General features: G+C 37.7%; 1 protein-coding gene across 1 annotated transcript in view; it reads left to right on the top strand.

The window, feature by feature from the left end:
* The window catches only part of CCDC171 (coiled-coil domain containing 171), a gene marked incomplete at its 5' end in the record, with an annotated part of 155,787 nt that overhangs the window by 34,890 nt on the left and 95,474 nt on the right, over nucleotides 1-25,423 (top strand). The window contains 6 exon segments of the mRNA XM_082497984.1: nucleotides 2,869-3,007; nucleotides 11,287-11,389; nucleotides 17,390-17,493; nucleotides 20,065-20,154; nucleotides 22,059-22,259; nucleotides 24,142-24,309. Of these exon segments, the coding sequence (XP_082354110.1) occupies nucleotides 2,869-3,007; nucleotides 11,287-11,389; nucleotides 17,390-17,493; nucleotides 20,065-20,154; nucleotides 22,059-22,259; nucleotides 24,142-24,309 (805 nt within the window).

Here is a 25,423-nt window from a genome sequence, read left to right as displayed (position 1 = left end):
CCCTTGTTGTATTTCATTAAGTTATTCCCTGCCCAAATCTCCAGCCTGTCCAAGTCTCTCTGGATGGCAGCACAGCCCTCTGGCGTGTCAGCCACTCCTCCTAGCTTAGTGTCATCAGCAAACTTGCTGATAGTACACTCAATTCCCTCATCTAAATCATTAATGAATATATTGAATAATATGGGCCCCAGTACCGACCCTTGAGGCACTCCACTGGTTACCGGCCTCCAACTGGACTCTGCCCCATTGACTACGACTCTCTGGCATCTCTCCTTCAGCCAGTTCGCAGTCCACCTAATTATCCGGTCATTGAGTCCACACTTCCTCAGTTTAGCCATGAGGATGCTGTGGGAGACCGTGTCAAATGCTTTACTGAAGTCAAGGTAGACCACATCCACCGCTCTGCCATCATCCATCCATCTCGTTATTTCCTCATAAAAGGCTATGAGGTTGGTCAAGCATGACTTCCCCTTGGAAAAGCCATGCTGACTGCCCCTAATAACCCTCTTATCCTTGATATGCCTTGAGAGGGCACCAAGGATAAGCTGCTCCATCAGTTTCCCAGGGATGGAGGTGAGGCTGACCGGTCTATAGTTACCCGGGTCCTCCTTCTTGCCCTTTTTGAAGACTGGAGTGGCATTTGCTTTCCTCCAGTCCTCGGGCACCTTGCCCGTTTCCCAAGACTTGGTAAAGATGGTGGAGAGTGGTCCAGCAATGACTTCAGACAGCTCCTTCAGCACCCGCGGGTGCATCCCATCTGGACCCATTGATTTATGGATGTCCAGGTTGCTTAACTGGTCTCTGACCCAGTCCTCATCAACTAAGGCAAACCCATCCATTGACTTGACTTCATCTTCATCTGGGGTCTCACACAGACCCTTCATCTGGGGTCTGTGTGCTTAAAACTGGTCATTATCCTAGATGTGTTGTAATGAGTACCAAATAAAAGGGGATTAATCACTTCCCTTGAGCTTCTGGCTATACTACTACTAATACAGCCCAGGATGCTGTTGGCTAACTCTACTTGTGTGCTATGCTGCTGATTTGTGGCAGGCCTCCTGTCTACCAAGATTACCAGGTCTTTTTCAAACATAGCTGCTCCCCAGCCAGTATCAGCCATATCACTTCAGAGGGCTCTTGCTTCCTAAATTCAGGTCTTTGCAGCTGTCATTGTTGAATCTCAGAAGGCTCTTGTTAACCTGTTCCTCCTCCCTGTCTAGGTTCTAGGGAATGGCAGCCCTTCTCTTGAGTGTATCAATTGTGTTGTGTTATGACCTATCCACACCCAGTTAACTGTTGTCTGCAGACTTTGTGAGATTGCACTCTTGGCCTAATCCAGATGATGGATAAAGATGTTAAACAGATTCTAATACAGACTCTTACAGTATTGACTTGTTAGCAGCCACTACCATCTCAGCTTTACCATCCAAACTAATTTTATCAATGTTGTAGTTCACATATCTAGACTGAAGTCCTAACTTGGCTATAAAAATACTATGTGCGACAGTGCCAAAAGCCTTCCTTAAGTTATATTTAATCTACTTGCTTTCCTTTTGTCCACAGATGTGGTCATTTTATCATGGAGTATAACTGGATTGGCCAGATATGATTTAGCCTTGGTAAATCCTCACTGACTGTTCTCAATCACCTTTTTCTCTTTCATAAGCACAGAAGTTTGTTCCAAGGCGACTTGCTTCATGACCTTCCTGGGGCTGAAATGAAGCTAACTGGTCTGTAGTTCCTTGGCTTAACCTTTTGCCCTTTTCCAAATATAGGTGTGACATTTGTCTTTCTCCATTTGCCAGGCACCTCCCCCAATCTCTGTGACCTTTCAAAGGTGATAATGAGCAGCCTTGCTATGACATTGGCCAGCTTTGTCAGAATATTTGAGTGTGGGTGAGCTGGCCTTTTCAATTTCTATGGGTTGAGTTCTTACAAGTAATCTCAGACTCAGTCCTTACCTACTGCTAGCAACTGTCCTCTTTGAGCCTTTTTACTGATCATAGAGGTTTGGGAGACCTTGCCAGGGAAGACTGAGGCAAAGAAGGTGTTGAGTGTGGTGACCTTCTCTGTGTCCGCTGTTGATAAATTACGTGGTCTGCGTAGAAGCAGGTCTGCGTTTTCTTTCTACCCTAATATAGTCGTAAAATCTCTTCTCGTTGTCTTTGTCAGCCTTTGCAAACATCAATTCTGGGTGAGATTTTGGCTTTCCTGACACCATGCCTACATACTCAGGCAATCTTTCTAAATTCTTCCTTGGGTTCCTGTCCCTGCTTCTGTCTCTTGTGTGCTCTTTTTTGGCCTTGTAGCTTTGTCGTGAGTTGCCTGTTTAGCCATGCCAGGCTTCTTATTCATCTGTTTTCCTGAGTACCAGGAAGACTGATACAGTACAAGAACTGTTTGAAATTTTGGGAACAGTTTGCTGGTGGAAAAATTTGAAGTCTTGCCATTCTGAGTAGGATGTAGTCAGGTATGTGGAAACTTCAGGAGCCAGCTTTGTACTTGGAGTCAGGGTTGATTATGCCAAGGTGTGACATGGTCTTTCTGAAGAGAGCTATTGTGTTAATTAAAATACGATGTATTCTATTTATTATATGTAATTTGGAGGTCATATCCAAATGACCAAATGAATTTATGACTGGAAGCCTAACACAAGCATTTGTAACTGAAGAGAACATAACCACTTCTTGAAAAGACTTTCATAGAAGGCATATATAACTTTCTTCGTTTAAAAAAAAAAAGTAGCTTCAGAAGCGATATGATGTGATAACATGATATGTGCCATATCCATTGATTATCTTTAAAAGTATATAGTATACTTGACAAAAGTATTTTTGATAAAAATGTTCTAATGCTGAAACTTTACAGATTAGAAAGAGAGTGTTTCTCCACAACCAAGCAAATGAATGAGAAGATTGAGGAAAAGAAGAAGGTAATTAAAGACCTCTCTGAGAGACTAGGGAATAGTGAAAAAAGCTGCAGAGAATTACAGGAGGAACTTGCAATGGTAAGACAAAAGGCCTGTGACACTCATTCTTGAGGGTTTTTTAAACATACTGTGAACATAAACGGCTCAGCACAGTAAATGAAGATTAAGAACTCTGCCATTGTGTTACTCTGATTTTACTTACCTTATTTTGTTTTGTAAAACATGGCTCAATACAGCTAATACACTGGAGAAGCTAATTTGAAAATGTATTTTAAGTGATACACCATGTATTTAGCTGAAGAGTTATTTAGAGCAAACAAATATTTTAAAAGTATGGCTATGAGTAAAGAGTAACTTGTGTTTGCATTCCTAGCAAAGAAGACAATTTGTAGATATGGATTATGATTCCTTGTGGAGAATGTTCTTTGTACCCAAGCTTTTTTCTTCTGCAAGCCTTATTACCTGCCATTGTGGGCTTGTTTATTTCTATTTCATGTAACATTTTGTTTTTAGTGAAAACATTTCACTGTAAAAATTGTTGAAAATTGCTTGTTTGAAGGTGACAAAGCAGAGGCATTTTTTTGTTTGTTTTGCTGTGGATTTGGCATGTTGGATGTATTTTACTGCATTATTTTCTGAAATCTTTCTCCTTCTATATGACCAACTGAGGCCTTCCCACTGTCTCTACCCACCTCAACTTTGAATAACAATTTTGCCATCCTGTTCCGTAATAGCAGGGACAAAGCAAAGATTTTAGGATATCTAGAAAACCACCTCTCCTTCCATTGTGTAGTGACAATTGCAGTATTTCTATACTTAACCAGTGTAAACTTTTTTTGATACTGGCTTGCAAATTTCTCTTCTTTCTTTGTCTTGGAGCTGTGAGTTGGCAGGTAAAAGCGGTCTGTTCCCTGCTGCTGATAAGCGTTGTGCTAGTCAGTGAGAAGGAGCAGAGACCCGGATCAGAGGATCTTCAGACCTGTTGGTGTCTTCTGTTCTGCTGATGCAGTTATTCCATACGTTGTCTTAGTGTTATCCACTTCCCAGACAGATTGGTAACTAATAAATTGAAGAAAAATCAAATCAAACCCACCCTCTTCCATCTGGGAAAATCACAGCTTCTTCCATGCAAGCTTTAATGTATTAAAAGGCATTTACTGGCCTAGTTAACTTGAAAAAGTCATCTTATCAGGCACAAAAGGACTACAAAGAGACAAAAGCAACTGTCTCCCCTAACTACAGTCAGTAATGATTGCTGTTTATTACTATAAAATACAATTCCAAGCTGAAAAGTTTCTACTAGGAACCTTGAGCGCTTGCTAGCTGTCGCTGTGATATGAGTTTTCCTTTTTTTTTTTGTGTTCCTTAGTAAAATGTATGTTATACCTGACAAAAACTCAGGGCAGAGTTCTGTTCGTGATCAAGGTTTCTGGTAATGGCAACAGTATTAAATGGTGTACTCAAAATGAACACTACATTACTGGATGGTAAAAAAGCAGAATAGATTGTCTCAGTTAAAAGAACTGTCTTATTCATTGAGCTGGTTGTTTTAATTGTTTTACTGGAACTATTTCGAACCACAAGACTGTCTTGAACAGGCAATAAAAATACTAGTTTTCTGAGGAGTTGTATTAGTGGTCCCCATGGGATTAGATTTTTATCACCTTGGATGGCTTTGTATTTTTCCTGAAGACTTTTGTATTTGTTTGGGAAGCAGGAGTGCCTGTGTGTGGTCTTGTTTACTTAGTCCGGACAACTTTTTGTTATTTTCCTTCCCAAAATGAAAAAGACGAAGACTCTAGCAGAAACTAAGTATAAATAACATTTCATATGCTGTTATTAGGCTTCCCTATACCCATGCTAAAATTGTGTGGAAAAAGTCAGTGTATTCTCTTCCCTTCATTTCCCCTTCCTGCTTTCTTGATCTGTTCATTGCCTTCTTATATTTTATACTATTGTTAGACGTCGTGAATATATCCTTTCCACTCCAGTCTGATGATCTTGTATTTGTTTCTCACTGTACTGCTATAATAAAAGTTAATGTTTTTGTTTGTAAAATACTTGGGAAATATAACCAAACCGGGGAAGGCTCTTTTTTTTTTTTTAGAGAAGCAGACTTAAGCAGGGACGAAATATATTCTTTGGAAACTCTATATGAAAGAGAAGAACTCTTTTTTTTTTTTTTTTTTTATGGCTCAGCTGAATGTATACTAAAGTAGTTATGCTGCTTTTAATTTTAAACATCAGCATGTGGCAGAAGTTTGCCAGAAATTTGCATGGATCAAATGTGATAGGTTCTGTTGGTATCAAACAAAACTGCTTATGAAAGTTCAGCATGAGCAGACTCTCAAGATTTCCATTATGTTTTTCTGAGGAAATTGGTCTCAGGCTTGTCATTATTTCCAGCTAGGGTTTTTAGAAATTTTTAGCTTGAAGAATGGCCGTTGTGATTCAGAACTTGTTTTAAATTGAAGCAGCCCCAGCTGTATTCTTGCACCATGGAAAGGATAAGAGGTGTCTTCAATTGTTTTAAAAGTCACTGAGGATATTTATGTTTCTGGCACCTAGTAGTGGATGATCTTTAACTCTTAGTACCGGACAAGTGGGAGAATGTTGAACCTTTATTTTATGACAAACGTATATTGAAATTTGGTGAACTTGCCAGTTCACCAGAATGCATATAAAGAAATGAAAGTCATTAAAAACAGTGTATTTTAGTACAAATTCCTTTAATTTGGAAGAACTGTGTATTCATTTCCTCCCGTTTGTATAAGTAGCATAATTAGTGTGTAAGTAATGTAATAGATTACACCCAGAGCCTGTCTTTTTCCATGTAGCATATAAATCTTTCTCTTGCAGCCATGCATGCAGTCATGTGCTGTATACATCTCAGCTGCCTGTAACAGCCTTGTAGGTTATTGTAAAATGGAAGTCAGAACAGAAGTGTTGAGAATCTAGTTCCTGGGCATAGGCATTAACCGTTGTTCTTTAACAGAAGTGTTTAAAGTATTGACTGAACAGACAATGAAACACCCTAAAGATTGTGATACTTTCCTACAAATTCTGTGGAGCAGAATCTGGTACTCAATGGCAAAGATGTAAATCTCATCTAGATGATTTATTGTGAACAGCGATTTTTCTTTCAATTTAAAAAAACTGAGACTCAGTCTTCATTAATTTTGTGCTAATGATTGTTAAGTGTTGTTACCTTGATGCTTGTATTGCTTGCCTTAACTCAGGGGTGGAGCGTTCCTACCCAGTTGCTACTTCTGTTATTGTCCTAATATAAGTGGACCAATCAGTCTGAAGCATATGCTTAAATGATAGAAACAAAGAAACCAATTTTGTAATTTATTCTGGAAGTGGAGAGGTCACTCAAGCTGTGATGTCCCAGTGTTTGAAGGCAGGCATCTAAAAGACGCTTTTAAAGTTGCCAATCCTTGAAGAACTTTCTCTGACTAAAAACCAACCAAACCTAAAAACCAAAAGAGATACTCTGTCCCACCAAAAGGTTGTTACAAATCTCTCTTTAGGGGACTAGAATAGTTCCATATAAAATTTGAGTATTTTCGAATAATTTTATTTCAGGGGAGTAAAACAAATACACTAAATTTCTTGAGAAATTGTATTTAATTTACACATGGCTAGACACTTTTTAAAGATACCTCTATAGACCTCAGAAAATTCTAGCTAATATAAGAAAATAAAGAAACTCTATTAAGGATTCAATAGTTAGATAACTTGAGCAAAAATAAATAGTAGCCTAAGGAGGGAGATTGTCAGTGAGTATTTTTTTGTTTGTTTGTTTGTTTTATACTGCAATTTATGCTTGGTTGCTTAAAATTTGGGCCACTGTTCTGCTGTGCAGAACATCACTCAAGTAAAACCATTTTTTGTTAACTGTGGAGCAGTCATTTGGAGCCTATTTCTGTAAACACGTTGATTTTGTTCCCCCAAGGTCTGATGCTTTTGTAAAGAATTTACCCAAATGCTTTTCAAGGAGTATCTGAACATACTGCTTTTCAGTGTTGGTGTGGATAGTTCTGTCTTTTGCACTTGCTCTGCCATCATCAGATGGGATTTGTACTGCAGTCTAAGTGGGTGGATTAGTCCGTGTACAAGACAGCCACACTGGAAAATCCCTGTAACTGTAAACAAAGCAGAGGAAATTCCTCTTGGAATAATGGCAGTTTGTTGCAGGTCTAACCCCCAGTTCCTTCTATAATACTACAGAGGTTTTGATAAGATAATTTTGAAAAGGCCTCAAACTCCTGCCTATGTGTTTATTTTTTAAATGTTACTGAACTTGAGACACAGGTGCACGTTTGCAGCATCAGGTCGCGTGGGCTATTGTGTAAGTGTGCGTAGAGTTTGCATTTATTTTATTCAACAGTGGCCTTTGGAAAATGCTGAAAAATCAACGGGACTTCATTTCTGTCCTGGAAGAGGTGATGGAATTATACCAAAATTGAATGCTGGTAGTTAAAGAAAATATCTCTGCAACCAAGATAATAGGGAATTGCCCAGATAAATGCAGATACCCTGATTCTGGAAGATTAGTATAATTCTGACGGTGGGTGGAATCATTTTTATAAGCAGTAGGCTTTCCTAAGAATTCTGGTTCTCCTTACAGATAAGGGTACAAATCTTGGAAAAAAGATTTACTCCTGGTTGGAGCCTACATTACTTGTAATGAAAAATACTTGGCCTCTACTTAATTTCTTTAAAAGTACAGTTGTGTTTACAAATTGATGGCTAAGTAAATATGTTGCCAAACACATTTTTCTACCAAAAGTTCTTTTGTGCTCAAGGGAAGTTTTGTGGTAATAGGGACCTTCTTAAGGATATAAAGTTTGACTATGGGAAGCAATTCAGCATATATTGTAGGTTCAGAAAGGGTGACTTCACTCCCATATCATTTAATTTCTAGCCTCCTATTATGAATATTTTGTGAGGGAAGCAATTGTGTTTGTGGGGTATAGGAAATACTCCTGATCTATTTCAAGAATTTTAAATTCTCAAGTGTTTGTACAAACTTCACAAGAAGACTTTACCACTGATCTCGGGAACCTGGGATTCCTGAAGGCAGGTTCTCCCAGTAAAGACTGAGGTGAAAAAGGCATTGAGAGACCTTTTCTGAGTTGTAGTCACCAGATCCTCAGCCCCATTCAGTAGTGGGTGCACATTTTGCCTAATCTTCCTTTTGTTGGTGATGTACTTCAGGAGCCTTTCCTGTTGCCCTTCACATCCCTTGCCAAATTCAACTTTGGGTGGATTTTGGCTTTCCAAAGCATATCGCTTGGACAGCGTCTCGATATTTATTCCAGGTCACTTACGCCTGCTTCCACCTCCTTTCTGCTTCCTATTAATACTTGAATTTAGTTAGGAGCTACTCGTGCATCCATACAGGCCCCTTGCTGCCTTTGATTTTCAAGGTCGTTGTCAAGGATCACCTCCAAGGTCAGGTATGGTCCATCCTGATGTGCAGGAAGTCAAGCAAAGTCAGCAGAAGGCTTACTTTACAAGTGTTCTTCCACCTGTTTCTACTAAATGTGGTCTGGGAAGCAGACTCTCTGTAAGTAAAGGCTTTAGTATTTTGTCACCTGATTTCCCTTTTGAAGTAATTTGGGGAACACTCACGCCAGTACCTTTCCAGTAGTTCTACAGGAATGGCATCCCCTAACACAAACAGGATGATGGATGGACTTGCTGAGAGGGAAGTAATCTGCCAGATCCAACTATTTCAGGAGATAAGAAGATATCTTTCAGCAGCTGCAACTGATTATGTTTGACTTCTGCACTTGTGGACTCCATTTTCCTTTTCAAAGTAGTTATGTATACTTGCTGTGTTTGTTCAGACTGAAGAAAAGAAAATGAAGGGAGTTACAGCTGCTGCCACAAATTATCAAGTGGGTGCTTACTGAGAAGACGGAGCTACATTCTCCGTAGAACTATGCAGTGAAAGTATAAGAGAAAACAGAAGTTTTAGAAAGGGAAATTCTAATTACCTGTATGGGGAAAAAAAAAAACTTCACAGTGAGCATGGTGAGATATTGGAGCAGGTTGCCTGGAGGGGTTGTTGAAACTCCATCCTTGAGGATAGTCAAAACTTGACTGGGCAAAGCTCTGAGCAACCTAACCTGACTTCAAGCATGGCCCTGCTTTGAGTGGGGAGTGGGACCAGATGACCTCCAGAGATCCTGTCAGCTTAAATTACTCCATGATTTTATGACTCTACACATTCTTATTAGATACCTGTCAGTGAGACATAAGAAATTAGATCGATATGTTCAGACCCTTTTGTACTCTTAACCTGTGCCTGGATTTCCAGCACTGTAGTTTACAGTATTTTTCTTCAATTTCTGATAAGGGGGACAGTGGTTGAAAATGGGAGTTAGAAAAGAAAGATACGAAATACTTTGCAGCTGAAGTGTGGAGAAACTGGCTAGTCTAAGGAATTTCCTTTTGATCTTTATTGCTGTCGAAAAAGAGACCAAGCTTGGCTTAGGGAGTCTAGATGCAGTTAGCAAATAAAGCACAGAGAAGTGGAGAAGGCTGAGTAAATTCAAATACACTGACTAAATTGTGGTAAATTAACTAAACCAAATGAAAAAAATTGGATAAGGAGATTTAAAAAAATTCTCAAATTTGACTTTTCCATGGGAAAAGGTTTTTCTGGGAAGATTTAGTCTGACCTTTCTGTGGTGAAGTGGTTTATGTAAAAAGACTATTTTATTGTGATGCTGATCATATTGTTACATTTTGTTATTTTTAATATGTGAGGTCTTTGACATTATATCCGTACATGAGAGTACATTATTTTAATATGTTTGCATCCCATAAAATATTTTTACTGGAGCTCTGCAATTACAAGCTCTATTTATATAGTTAATTTTATAGAGGAAGAGTTAAAACTTAGTTATTTTTTAACATATAGAAGTGGTTTGGAAATTCTTTATGAAGCGTAGTACAAGCTCTCACACAAGGAAAGGCGTGTAAATGCTACAGGGGACCTAACATTGAAATACACATATGAATAATATATTAGTTGATATACAGTACATATAATTAGAATTGAAAGAGTAAAGCAAATTTATAAAATATTTAAGCTGAATAGTGAAGAACACTGCAGAGAATTAAATGCATTTCTTGGTTTTTTTTAGCCTGACAGTTATATGCTACCAGTATGAGCAGTCTCCCACACTTGAGAAATTGACTGGATCCTTACACATGCAGTGAAGCATAACTAAAGCAATAGAGTTTATAGATATGATAGAAAACAATAGAGTTTTTCTCAATACAAAAAGGGTAACCTTCCATCACCAAGTAGAAATGTAAATTACTCAAATAGCTGTTAGAATTTAGAATAAAAATAGAGTAATTAAAAGTAATGAGGCATCTTTGAGCATAGCCTTTGTCATGTGAAAACCGTGAAGTTATTTAAATTAAGTATCCTCTTCATCTGGGGCAGAAGGGTTGTTGGGGGGTTTTGGTTTTTTGTTTTCTACGCTGCTGAGATGTATTACTTTTTGTCAGTTAGCTACTAAAATTGTACATTTCTTTGAGAAACCAGAGCTATGTATTTACAAGAGAACCTTGGTCTTGTCTGGAATTGTGGATGCATGTCTTTGAAAACTTCAAGTTTTAGTATCAGATATAAATTGAAGGAATAGTCTTTCTATGGTAGTGATTAAAAAAAAATCTGCTGTATTACCTTTCTGCCCTGAGAATAAAGCCACTGTCTTGATTTGAACAATAGGCTGCACTTAGTGAATAGCTTTCTTTAAGAAAATTCAATGATAGGAGCTGAAGGACTCTGCTGCTTTATATTTCATGCTTAAGGAGGAGGTTTTGATATTGAAGAAATCACTATCAAACATGGACGATACTAACAATTAAAGGAGGCAGATTTGCAATGAGAATAGGTGTGGGATTTGACTGAGTGCCAAATCATGAATTTCTAGCCTGTCTGCCAGTAGTTTGGTGTCTTTCTGGATGCCCTTGTAGGGTGTAACAATAGATTTTGTTGCTTGCATAGATGGGCAGCAGTTAATTAATGTTCATTAAGACATTTTTAAAGCAAAAGAAGATCAAAACTAGGTTTTAGTACAGCCATTTTTTCTTTTGACTACCTGAAGCCTTTAGTTCTTTTTTAAGTATGTTGCAGGGGTCTGTGTTATTTGTGATGTTATGTTAGGTCTCTTGGCTCAAGAAAAGGAGTAATAACAAATATAGCGGGAATTTAAACTTAAAGGGGAACAAAAATACCATTGTGATCTGTATTTCTTCTGTTTACTATTTTAATGGGTTTCTTTTTTTCCCTCTCTTGTCTTGTCTGTATCTCCTGTCAAATAAAGGCCAAGAAACACCAGGTCTTTCTAACAGAGACGTATGAAAACAACATGAGAGAGCTGGAGTTACTCTTGGACAGCTTTGCTATGTCAGGCCAGCGGACAGCAGGTTAGTTGAAGGTATAAAATGACAGATGCATCTGTCAATGTTCCAAAGTCACTACATTGTGGGAATTCTGCAGATGCCTCTTGCATTCCCTCTTCTCAACATGCTTTGATTTGATGACATGTTAAGAGCAGTTCTCACAGCAGTCAAATGGCCTTGCTAGCTGAGAAAGGGTGACGGAATGTGGACCTGCTGTTGTCAGCCCAGAGCTTGATTTACAAATGCTGGGGTGTATATGATCGGTCAGAAAAGGGCTCACTTGCTGTGCTCTAAATCCAACTGAGAAAAAAGTCCTTACAGTATACCTGCAAAGGGAACAGATGTTTTGCCTGAACTGAGCCAAATTCTGAGGCAACCTTCAGCAACTTAAAGGTCATATATTCAAAAAGGTTGTGTAGGACACATGATATAACACAATACTTTTTACTGTTGATTGTGGACTACTACTATATTGCATTCGTTTGATCTAATAGAGAACAAATGTTTCTCTGTTTTCATTAAAATTAATTGTAAGTCAGTGGTTGTCACTCTGCTGCCTAGCTTTATATGTAATTATTGTATCAAACTCAACAAATTGCTGCCTGCTTAAATATTTGAAATAGTGGCTGACATAAGTGAGCTGAACTTTAACATCAAAGCTAGTAATTTTTTTAAAGGTGAAAATAGTACACTCTTAAAAATCTTCATTTAAAACTATAAAAGTTTTCTCTATGTGGTTCCTGTTAGAAAATCACATACTAGACTCAAAATGCTTCCAAGTTGCAGTGCAAGTAAACTGTAAGAAAACAGGCAAAATGTTGCTTAAAGAGCAAATGCTTTTGTTTTATGTAAATTGTGATGTTTCTGCATTTTTTAGCAACAGTGGGCACAAATGGGTCATATAACATCTTTAAATGAGGATGCACTTTTTTTGTATCTGCACAAAAACATTTTTTGGGGGCCCTGGTGCTGTTAAAATTGAATAAAGGAACTTCTTAAGATTTCTGTTGTCCTTAAAAGCCTAGCCTTGAATCTGTGATGCATTGATTTCCTCACATAGGCTATATGATGTTTTATTTGGGAACTGGTACCAGTTTTATTCTGTAATTATAAATGTAATTCCTGTGGGTAATACCTGTAGGTTTACTGTAAATAAGTCAGACTGAAAAGCTCTTCAAAACTCTATGTTTTCCTCAATCTTGCAAAGTTCTGCATGCCTGGAGGGGCTTCAGCAATTCTGGGGGGAGCTGGATGCTGCTGCCAAAGTGCAGTTTCCAAAGCAGTAATTGTCTTTTGGGTAGGTTTTCTGTTCTCCCTAGTGATAAACCTTGCAGAGAACAGCTTTGACCTGTTTCTATAATCTAGGGATTCAGTAACAGTAACTTCAGTATTAATTTGCTTTGTTTAAGGTAAACTTTGAAAGATCTTATTTCAAGAGATTTTTTTTTTTTAAGCATCAGCATCTCTGCAGAGGTTCAGTTGAGGCAGAAAGTAAAATTTAACTTGGCTGTGGATTGAGTCTTTAAGGCTAATACTAAAGTGGACATTGACTAAGACATTTGTTCTACATATTTACTATGCTTTTAAGTGTGAAAATTTTCTAATGCTGTTGCCTTACTGTGTTGTACCTATGAATTTATTATGTACCAGTATTCAGTTTTCAAAAAAAACGTTTAATGTAATCATATTTGAAATGGGTGCCAATAAAAGTAAAAATCTTATATAAATCTTTGTAGTCTAATTAGCAGGTGAGGGGTTACATGAACCACATCTGGCTGGGCAATCTTCCTTTCTTGTTTAGGTTTTTAACTTTCCATCCAAGTGGTTGAGAGATCTACTTAAAAATCTGCCAATATTAAAGGTCCAGGCCCTTCCTTTAGGTGCTGATTGGGCTATACAGGAAAAAGAAGAGAAGACTTTATATTTTTAAGATTAAAAGCCAAAGTATTTTAAAAAATTTTTTCTTTGTACATTCCAAAGTAACAAGCATAAATCCACATCTTCTCTTTAAGTGACCTTTATAAAATTTCCACAGCATTGTTATTCTTATTGGGCAATTTCATAGAATCATAGAATTGCTGAGGTTGGAAGGGACCTTTAAGATCATCAAGTCCAACCATTAACCCACCCTGACAAAATCACTTCTAAACCATGTCCCTAAGTACCACGTCTACCCTTTTTTTAAACACCTCCAGGGATGGCGAATCCACCACCTCCCTGGGCAGCCTATTCCAATGTTTAATAACACTTTCAGTGAAAAAATGTTTCCTAATATCCGATCTAAACCTCCCCTGACTTAACTTGAACCCATTTCCTCTCGTCCTATCACTTGTCACCAAGGAGAAGAGGTCAGCCCCCACCTCTCTATAACCTCCTTTCAGGTAGTTGTAGAGAGTAATAAGGTCTCCCCTCAGCCTCCTCTTCTCCAGGCTAAACAACCCCAGTTCCCTCAGTCATTCCTCATAAGACTTGTCCTCCAGACCCCTCACCAGCTTTGTAGCCCGTCTCTGGACACGCTCCAACACCTCAATGTCCTTCTTGTAGTGAGGGGCCCAAAACTGAACACAGTACTCGAGGTGGGGCCTCACCAGTGCTGAGTACAGGGGGATGATCACTTCCCTTGTCCTGTTCACCACACTATTCCTGATGCAGGCCAGGATGCTGTTGGCCTTTTTGGCCACCTGGGCATGCTGCTGGCTCGTATTCAGCGGGCTGTCCACCAACACCCCCAGGTCCTTTTCTGCCGGGCAGCTTTTGAGCCACTCCGCCCCAATCCTGTAGCGCTGCATGGGGTTGTTGTGACCCAAGTGCAGGACCTGGCACTTGGCCTTGTTGAACCTCATACCATTGGCCTTGGCCCATTGGTCCAGTCTGTCCAGATCCCTCTGCAGAGCCATTCTACCCTCAAGCAGATCAACACACCCACCTAGCTTAGTGTCGTCTACGAGCTTATTGAGGGTGCATTCGATCCCCTCATCCAGATCATTGATAAAGATATTAAAGAGAACCGGCCCCAGCACCGAGCCTTGGGGGACACCACTTGTGACTGAACACCAACTGGATTTAACTCCATTCACCACCACTTTCTGGTGAATTTGCATGATTTCAGTTTGTCCATGTTCAGTTTATCATATTTTACAGTTATTCAGCAACAGGGTTTGTGCTCAGGGAAGTTTGTCTTCATTTCAAGAAAAAAAAAAAGGTTTTAGCAATCTGAAAAAAAATGTGAACTGACTATAAAGTGCTAAGAGCGTCAGCTGCTTTGAGCTAATGTCACTGTTTAACACAGGCCACCAGTACTGTTTTGGTCAAAAATCCAAAACACAGCACCATATGAACTGCTATGAAGAAAATTAACTCTATCCTAGCCAGGACCAGTACCGTTAGTAGAAAGTCTGAAGCAACAGTTTTAAGAGTTTACTCACTTGAATACCTCCTGTCAATCTCCTATTAAACCTGGCATTTTCCCAAAATTCTTCCCCCAAACTTTCAGGTGATATTGGGCAAATGCTTCAAGTATTGGGGTTTTTTCTTCCTTATTGCTGAAGCAGGCCTTCTCCAGCAAGAGAGTACCATTTGGATTATGTTGCATGTCTCCTGCATAGTTGTGTGAAGACAGGCAACATTTGGCCAGTATTAAAGCCATAGACTTGTTTTCAGCTAGTGCAGGATGGTGGAATCTGGTATTTCTGTTGGCAGGCTGGGCTGCCTAGAAAATAGGGTTGCAGCAAAGGCAAGCAATGCCAGCCAGCATGGAAAGTTTAATGGCAAAAATCTGGTTCTGGCAAACATGATGTAAATTAAGGTACTTCAGAGGTACGTTTCAGTGACAGCATTGCAGGCTGGGACTCTAGATACATCATTTAGACGCTTGATGAAAACTATGGGATGGAAGACAACCCCTAGATTGACTTAATAGGTGTTATTTTAAACTGAATGAGAATTGTGAGGTACAACTTCTCTAGAGCTAGAAGCATGGAAGCATAGTACTTTCTTTTTTCTGTGCAACAAGATCACTGCAAAATGTTCCTACAATGAGTAGTTGTGAGAAGTCTCTCTTGTAATTGAGAAGACAGGAGCGGAGGGCTATGCATCCTTAACTATAGCTGTGGTTAAGTGATTAAAATGATAGTAAGGTGTTACTAGTCTCTTTCTTAAATGTGAAATCTAAACTACTCACAAAAGGTCAGATTTTAAGAATTATTCTTAGGTTGATTCTAAGTGTAACATTGTTATTTGGGACATCTGTAGGGCTCAAAGGTTTGATTAAGGGCACTGGAGTTTCATTAAGAAGATTTTGCTTTTCCCTGACCCTGTAGACCTTTAGCAACTGTGGTAAATAGGTGTCCAGTGGAGTGGCTGATAGAGCAGAAGTCTGTCACTGGGACGTGTGTTCTTTTTAAATTCACTCACATCCTGAAGAGCAGATTTTGCTCCTGTTACTCAAAGCAGTCATGCAAACCGGTGTGGGTTTGACTAGGTGTGACTTTGACAGTAATACTTGACTGGCAAGTCAAAGTGAAAAGTTAATGTCCAATTTGAATAATACTCTATGCTGTCCGGTATTAACAAGGAATTGGGAGAGAAGAGGCTAATTAATTGAAAAAATTTTCAGAATGGCTGTTGGCAATACTTTCTGACTTGTGCATGTGTGTAAGTTTTCCACTGACTGATGCTGGTGAATTATGTATAGCCTACAGGACAAATCTATAATTTTTGTATAATGCTTTGAGTAGAACATCATGCTTATTAGAGAACACTAACCGTAGGATTCCTAAAAAAATTCCAGCCTGCAAGTCTGTAAGTGCACCTCCTCTAGCTGACAAAGTTTTATGGAGAACCAAAGAAGGCGCTAGAGTTTAGTATCTGATTTGACTTTATGAGCCACCCTAGGTAAATTGCGTAGTGGCACTGGCCTGTTAAAGGTGATAAAACACCTGTATCATCTTTTTAGTTCTGCTGGGAGTTATGATTGTTTAGCCTCTCTGTAGTTCAAATGCCACAGACTTTTTCACTTCTTTTGCAAAATAAGGATGCTGTTAGTGTTGGTAAAGTTAGTTTTGCTTATAGAACATGTTATGATTCGTGGAAAAGATTGTACTATAATTTTTTACAAAATAAGTTTATAAATGCTGCGTACTAATATAAATAATGCTGAGGAGAAGCATCTGTCAATAACCTGGTGTTTTGCTGTAACACCAGAAAAAAATGAATAGTTTTTTCTTGGAAATTTAATATCAGCTGACATCTTGTGACCTCTTGATCAATACAGTGTTGTTTTGCTTTCTTAGCACATTGTACTACAGACTTTGGAATGCTCAGACTTGTTCATATGTCCCTAATTAAGACAACCAGATCAGAAGTCTCCGTCTAAAGGTTTAGTAAATAAGTGTAGTGTGTATATAATGGATATATCAGCTTTAAGATTTATAATTGAAACGTTATGTAGGACTCGGCAGACAGATAATAAATTTTTTTTACTATTTCCTTTGGAATGAAATTCAAGATCATTTAAAAGGTTTTTAAGACCTCTCCAAGCATAACAGTCATGTGATCTTTGGCTCGGTAAAGCTTTGAGTAAATGAAGTACTACATTATAATATGCATGCTTAGTCACAACAGCAAAATAATGTCAGGAAAAGTGTAACATACTTAACTTCCAGGCAACATGGTTTTCAAAGTGTGTTATTGTGTGGTTTTAAAGTTGGCTGGTCTGACTGTATGACACAGACTTGACCACAGTAGAAATTATATGCGAGACTGCATACCAAATATATTAGGTAGAAATGTAATCCAGAATTTACAGTTCTGAATCTTGTATTAAAGCTTTATACAAATGTCTTTCAGATGCATTTGCTGTGAAAGTATGACTATTCAGCTGCATCTCTTGTGGCAAAAAAGGCTGCTGTTCAGTGTTTGGTATTGTCGCTGAAGCCCTAACTAATTTTAATACCTCTCATCCGGGGTGAGTAGTTTTCTCTCTGTAGCTTTAAGGCTTAATTTTCATTCTGTATTTTTCTTCAGGCACTTGTAAGGACAAAGATAAACCTCCGAGCCTCTCTGTCCTTGAGACTTTGAGGTGTACCTTGACAGCTTACCAGAACAAGCTGGAAGATACGTCTAATGAGGTAACACTTGCACTGTTTGGCTCTATATGTATCGCCTTCGGCCAGCAGCAGTACATATGCTTTGCTTGTAAAAAAGGTCAGAAGAGTGGGAATGTTGAGTTGACAGTTTCATGTATACCCAAAGAAATAATCTCTGTCACTACAATTTCTCTAAGCTTGCCCTACAGTGAAGTTTCACTTATGTTTGGGGGGAAAAGGGAGAAGGGTTTTTTTCTTTTTTTCTTTTCAGTTTAATTTGGTTTTGGTTTCTTATTAACCCTGTTGGGGTTACTTTTTCAATAAACATTTGGCAAAACAAGCCTTCTATATCTAGGGTTTCAGTTAAAAGATTATGATTTAAGAGTTGGGCCATGTATACCACAATATTCCTAAATATGTAACACTTCAGCCTCAACAGTCATTGATATAAGTTATGTAAATGTGCATGCTCTTGTACATTTAAAAAGTGATGTAATATTCTGAGATGACTGTGTTTATGATGAAATCTCTTTTGGAACTATTTTTGGGTCTTTTCAAGTAAAATAGGACTGTGACAATACTTTCTTTAAGTTATCTAAGACAATAATGGAAATATTTCAATTTTGGAAGTCTTAACCGTGAAAAAAATCAAATGTTTTGCATGCAGTCCTACTGGCCTTTTATTTCACTGACTGAAAAGTCACAATCTTGCATTTATTTTCTCATTTGTATTGCTAATGAGATTAAATTAATCCTCTTGGGTGTAAATTTTTTATGAATTTGTGCCTTTAAAGGCTGTAGAGAGAAGTTAACTGCACTGTTAAAGCTTTCTGTACAAACTTCTAATTAGCTTATCTTTGGATAAAATTGGCAAATACAGAAAGGCAAGGTGTGATAAGACCGTAAAAATGCCAGTACTGTTTTTTTCATTTCTCAGTTTTGTCTCGTGTTTTTACAAATGCATAGTCTAACTAGTCACTCACAACGTTTTTTTTTTTTTTAAAAAAAAAAGGACCAAAAAAAAAAAGGAAGTATATCAGCTTTGCCCCTTTTATTGGGAAAAGAATGGTCTCCCACAAGACCTTTGAGTTTGTTCAATGGGCACAAAAATAAGTGACCATGGAAACAATTATACTGTTGTAAACAGCAAGCACTGTTAGGTCTCTCCCAGAGAGATAAGAGAACCGATGTGTATAGTCATTATGAAACTCTTCTGAGACCCAAGTCTGGAAGCTGCAGAGTAACTAGGAACATATTACCCACAGCGAATTGTTATTTGGGAGGAGGAATGTCACGTGATAGGCAGCACAGTTGAAAAGTCGACTCAGCAGGCTTTGGCTTAGTGATGTGCTTTGTTGTGAAACTGTGCCAGAGACAGCAGTGGGGAGACCAAGGGGGTGGCTGCTAAGAAAGCAAAGAGAGTATTCTGACAGAAAGAAGAATGAACTGTCAAGGAAAATAAATCGCAAGCAGAGCAGGACCAACTGATGACCTGCCACAAGACTTCCCAGTAGGACTGCGTGTGACTGACCCTGAAGTTGTCATATGGAGCCAGAGATCACCGAGCACCTTCATGGTGCACAGAAAGGGCAGTGCTCTGTCCTTCTTGATTACCCCTGCCCCCACAGATAACGCTGCTTTTGGCTTTTTATATATTAGATATGTTTAGTAATAAAACTTTTTAATAATACAATAATGCACAAAGGGACTATGAAGGGCACTGTGCAATAAAAACAGGATGTTTTAATACACAGCAGTAAGGGTTTAGTTTTGAGTAATTATGTAGTGGTTCTTTTTATAGAGAGATTTTCAACAAGACCCCACACCTGAATGTGTACGTGAAATATGCTGGTAAACTCGTCATGTGTCACCTTTAACTTACTGTGCTAAACATTAGATTAAACGATCTGCTTCATTTGTGTGACTGAAAGGTATAAAAGTGTTTTGTTTTTGGCAGATAACAAGCTTTTGACTTTCTGTATAGTGCAGAAGGTAGAATATGTTTGGGGAGAGAGGGAAGGCTAGTAAACCAACAAAAAGACTGGAAATATTCCAGTGACATTCTGTGATTTACTATAATTATTTCTAAGGGTTCTGCCAGGTCTCCTGATTTGAGATCAAACAAATATATAGTTTCCAAAGTAATTTATAAATTTTGTAAATGGGTTATTTTATGTGAGCAACATAGTATGTGAGTACTATCAAGCGGTCAGTAAAAAGTAGAGACCACGCTTGTACCCAGACAATTTCTGCAAATGGCCACTGACTTTGAAAACTTATTTTCTCGAACCACTCCCCAGATCGTAATCTGAATTTATTCCATTTTCAAATGCATTTCAAAGTCTGTACTTTTGTCAGATATTTTGAGAGTTAATGGGAAGGTTAATAGTGGACTCAGTTTGGGATTCTGCCACTGCTATTTATCTTAAACTATTATAAAAGAGTTATTTAGTGCTTAGTTATGGCACGTTATTTAGATTGTATGCAATATAAATATTTTCAAATGAACTGAAAACATTTTTTTTTACCTTTATATATAAAATTCTTCCTTTATATTCAAGCGATTATGTAGCCTTTCTGTAAAAGCCTGTTTGACCTCCGTATTTTTCACAGCTTGGGAAAATGAAGGCTCTGTGTGAAAAGATGACAAAAGAACTTGAGATATCCAAAGATAAAATGTGTGCTTTAAGTCAAGACTTAAAGGTATGGTTTCATGAACTTAACATAAAATTTGAAAGATTTGGAAAAAGTATCTTTGTGGATTTAAGGTATCTTTTTTTTCTTATCAGAATAAGTCTCTGTATAAAGGTATTCTGTTGAGCAGACTGGTTTATCTTGCAAGCTTGTGTGAAGCATGCTGCTTTATTCTTGTTATCACCTTAAACTACGTAAGTGATCATTTCAATGATTGCACTTCTGAAATAATTTGCAATAGATTTATCAATTTGCAAAGTACTGTTTTATGTTTAAATCGGCATCAGTAATTTTTTTTTCTTAACTGTTTTTCTCAAGAAAAAGAGAAGAGAATTTAATTACCCCCGTTCATATGAAAGCACATTTTATTAAAGCTGTCCTTTTCTTTGTTAATTTTTTTTGTTTGTGTTTATCAGACAACTTAATGCATGCATGTAGCATCAGGTCATCCTTAACAGTTGTACAATGTGCAGCTGAAATTTTCTTAGAGTAAAATCTGCCTGGGAACTAGTAAAAGCAATTGTGAACTCTTTTCTTTAGTTTCTGAACAAGAATTTTTTGTTGTCTCTGTTTTTGGCTGACACATCACTTTTGTAATGTCCTGTCTGGTTACATCAGTGGCCGAGGGAGTGAGGAAGTCCTGAGGTCATGGTTAAACTTAATCTCCCAACTGGCAGTGTATTATATTACTGCCAAAATACAATGTCTCTACTCCCAGTGTTTCTCAGATTCTTTTGCTGAGGATATGTTGCTTTATCACTTCAGTTTAATCACAGATACTTCTGCAACACTCATTGCATCTTCATATTAATTGATACTAGCACACGATCTCCTGTCATCTGATCTGAGCTTTTTTACTAATTTATGTTCGGAAGACTTAAAACTTCTGCTTCTGTTGCGGCACGTTTGTAAGGCACCTAAAAATTTTGCAACCCATTGCAACAGATACTTGTTCATGCAAAAACTGAGTTTGCTACTCACAGATGGTGCTGGTTTTTATGCAGAACACCAGTGTCTGATGTCTTTAATTTTTTTGGTAATGAAATTGTATATATGAGTAAAAATTAGATCCACTCTGAAAACATTTAACATTGTTTTAATCTTTTAATATTTCCATTAAGAAGAATAAAAGTTGTCAGTGTCTGCTGAATTTGGGAGTATCTTTCCTATTATATTTCCTATATAAGCAGCTCTGATTTTACGAAAAACAAACAATGCTTTCAGTTTGACCTTTAGCAAACTTAAGCAATACTGAAGTCCAGTGCTTGTAGGAGAGGAAGGCATGTGTATCTGTCCTCTCCATCTCAGCAATCTTTTTGGCTGAATAGGGATAGTGTGTGAAATGCTTTGTTTACCTTGTGAGATTTGGTACTGGTAACATAATGATGGTATTTTTGACCATTTCTGATTATTAGTGTCTTCCCATGGTCAAACCTCTAAAGAGAGTACTCACATTTATTTTTTTTTTATCATGCAGATAAAGAATACAGTGGGTAACAGCAGCTGTCTGTGTTGCATACCGACTCAGCTGTAATGGATCAGAGATTTACTTATGAAAATAATATATCTTTTCACTAGCTCTGAGAGCTCTCCACTCTGCAGAGGATAATTTGCGTCCATGCGTTCTGCATCTCAGTTGTGGGGGTAGAGGGGATTCCGAAGGTCACTGCATCATGGAGCTTTTAACTCTCAGACGGATTTCTGATGCCGTCTAGTTACAAGCTGTGGAGAAGGACTATTGTCAATTCTGAAATTCTGTTATTGACAAGATACAGTCAGCTTAGCCTGGAGTCTTCTGAGCACATATGGCTATATGACTGTTTACTACTTCAGATGCTGAGCAGTGGACTAAGGTAATATTTTATAGAGTAAAATTCTTACCAGCCTTTCTGTTCCATGCCTCTGTTCTACAGGAAGCTCAGCATAACCTAACTGATGCCAATAAAGAGTTAAATCATCTGCACACTAAGTGTGCAGACAGAGAGACTTTAATAGGAACTTTAAAAATGGAACTACAGAATGTACGGCAATGCTGGGAGAAGGAGAAAGTACGTGCCACAGAATCTGAAAATGAAATCCAGAAGCTTACCAGGGCTTACCAGAAGGATGTGGAGGTATTACCAGAGACAAGATGACTGTCAAAAAGAGTCTTTATTTAATCTCAACTTTATACATTTACATACATCAGATGGTTACTCTTGGTCTTAACAGATTTATCCCCAAAATATGATTTTAAGATATGTATTTTGAAATATGTATTTAATATCTACAAGATCTCAGGACATATTTGTTCTGCTTCCTTCTATATCAGAACTAATAGCTTAACCCGTCCAGTATTTTGAATTTTTGAACAACTGAGTTTATTTAAAGAGCTGTGCCTGGCAATTATTTCTTTCTTTCAAATTGAAAGTTAACAAAAATGTTTTACAATTGGAACATACAATAGTATCATCATCATGTGTTGTTAATTACTGATTCACAAGGCAATGATAGATAGCAAATGTGGAATTGAGGTAGTTTTCCCTGAATGCCACAAAACCTAGAAATTGCTATTTGTGACCTGTTAGCTCATTGTGGTTTGCAATATGTGGGAATTGCTTCACAAAGTCTTGTTTCAGAACTATTATCTCTCTCCTTGTGTTTGTTTACAGATGTTAATTTTGTTACTTTTTCCCCCCAATGAAGCAGTACTAGCAATAGCAATGGTATTCTTTATCATAGTTGTTGTGCATATTGAGCTCATTACTTCCACAAATTTGGACATGGATGCCAACTGAGTAAAGAGGAAACATTCTTTCCACCTCTTTTACAGTCTGGTATTTAAATAGTGTCCACATGAAGCAGCTGGAATTGTTATACACATCAGATAATGATTAAAGTGAAGGAAACGAGAAGCCTGGCTATATTGTAAAGTCAGCATGTCTACAACACTGTGGTTGCGTTCAACATGTGTGAATTGATTTTGGGTCTTGGGATCCCTTTTTTGATGCCAAATGGATAATTATCATCCTTGGTTTATCACAGCTCAAGCAAAAATGTCATAATGGTGGCACACTGGATTTTCCTTGGGGAATTAAGGGATCTGCTAGAAACAAAGTTAATATAAACTACACTACAATTTTTTATTACCTAAAATACCATGAAATAATAGTGTGAGAAAATGCACCTAAGTATAATGGAAAGGGCTCAGAAAAACCATAGTTTCCCATCTTGGTCATCCACAATTTCTTAATGTAAAGCATCATCCAAGGCCCCTGGAAAACAATGGGAACCTTTACAATGGTTTACTGACTTTGAATAAAGGCTCTGTTTCTTGTGGCTTTTGAGGTACGGCTTTCTATTGTTTTAATCAAAGTTGTTAAGTTGCATATATGTACTGAAAGAATGAAGGCTGGAATTTTTGTTGCATGCTATTGTTTGTATATAACTTGCATCAATTTATTATACTACTGACTAAAATCAGTGTAAATGAATGAGAAATAGCTTGTGGAATTTAACTGATGAAGCTGTAAGCCTTTTTGTCTGACTGTTTAGTCATACATAATCCATACAAAAATGATTTTCAAAAGAATTCAGAGTGATAGTTGTATAAACACTGTGTTGTGCTGCCAAGCCAATCAGACAATTTTCTGCGTGCTGATATTGGAAGTGGGTACAATTTGAATGTACCTGAAAGTGTTAACGTGAATGATTAATCTACTAACAGCATGGAAATTTTTATCTGTATCAGGTCATGGTTGTGGCCACTTCAGTATTGGGCTTTCTTTAGTTATATACGATGGGTAATTAGATAAATTCTGTAAAAACTGTTTTCTTACTCTGGCTTTAATATGTATGACTGCAAATATTAACAAGGAATTGAATTTTGAAAAGGTTTGAGAATGAGCTTTGTGGGTTTTTTCAGCTGCATGGAGCTCACATTACTACACATATGATGCATCTCTTTGAATTCTATCACTGTTCAGATACAACAGTTAATTTTTCTTTTTGTCTCAGGAGAAGCTAACCTTCCTCCATAGCTTATACCAGCATTTGGTAGCAGGCTGTGTGCTTATAAAACAACCAGAAGGCATCCTAGATAGATTCTCTTGGTCTGAGCTTTGTGCAGTCTTGCAGGAGAATGTTGATGCCCTGATCTTAGACCTCAACAGGGCTAATGAGAAGGTAAGTGTCCTTAGGCACCAGCTACCTCTATTAAATTCAGTGACATTTGTCCACATCACAGTATCATTAAAAAGGACTGACATTCATCTTATTTCAAAAAGAATTTGGACGTTAATAATTCAATACCATTAATTATGGCTTGTCTACAACTCAGTTTGATGCCATTGCTGTGGGCATGTAAATGTGACTGAAGTCTGTATGAAGTCTCTAAGCTCCACTTTCTGTGCAGGACATGCTAATAGTACTAGCCAATATTAGCCACAGGGACCTAATTAAAAGAAAATAAATTAATCTTACTGATGAAGCAATTCAAAGAACTTAGTCATTTACACTAATAAAGCAAGTCTTTATTTTAGCATAAAACAGAAACAAAATGCACTTACTCCAGGAACATCATCTTTAAATTATATGTTTATGATTCAGAGGTACTATCTGAAAAAATGCCAGTGTGTTTTTTTGCTTTAATGGTAACTTTTGGACTATGAAGTTTGTATTCAGAAATACAATAGAAGATACTTATTTTTATAAAACATGTCAATATTTGTTTAAGGGAGAAGCTGTACTTTTCTCAATGTTTTTAATGTGAGTAAGCTTACGTGTCCTTTCTCCCTGAAAATCCCTTTGTTTTTAGGAAAGAAAAGACCTCTTTTTAAATAACTTAAATCGGCTCCGCAGACTAACATACACCACTGTTAAGGTTTCAGTTCATGTTCTGGCTCCATTGATCAGGCCAGTCCTACAGTCTAACAGAGCGACCCCAGATCTTGGCTGCCCTGACATTTTGTTCCTGAGGCATTGGAAGGGAAAAGTTCTTTTGGATGTTTCTCATCTGCTGGAATTGTGACCACTCTTCTGGCTGGAGTAAGGGATGGGGCTGGTTACAGTAAATTGTTTTTAGTCTGCCCATCAAATACAAATTTGCAGCCCATCTGCTGCAAATACACCAGCAGTCAATGGAAATTACTAAAGAGGGATAGTAGAAAACCTGGATTGTGCAGATTGGATGTACATTTGTATTTTCCTTTTGGAGTAGAGGAGGAAACGATATGGAAAGGAAAGGAGTGAACATCGTTGGCAGTGTTTGGGGTGGGTGTTGTGTTATTGTTTCTTATTT

The sequence above is a fragment of the Vanellus vanellus genome (assembly GCF_965231255.1).
Source record: "Vanellus vanellus genome assembly, chromosome: Z".
In the NCBI taxonomy this organism is placed as follows: Eukaryota; Metazoa; Chordata; class Aves; order Charadriiformes; family Charadriidae; genus Vanellus; species Vanellus vanellus.
This window is presented reverse-complemented; position numbering and strand designations above follow the sequence as displayed.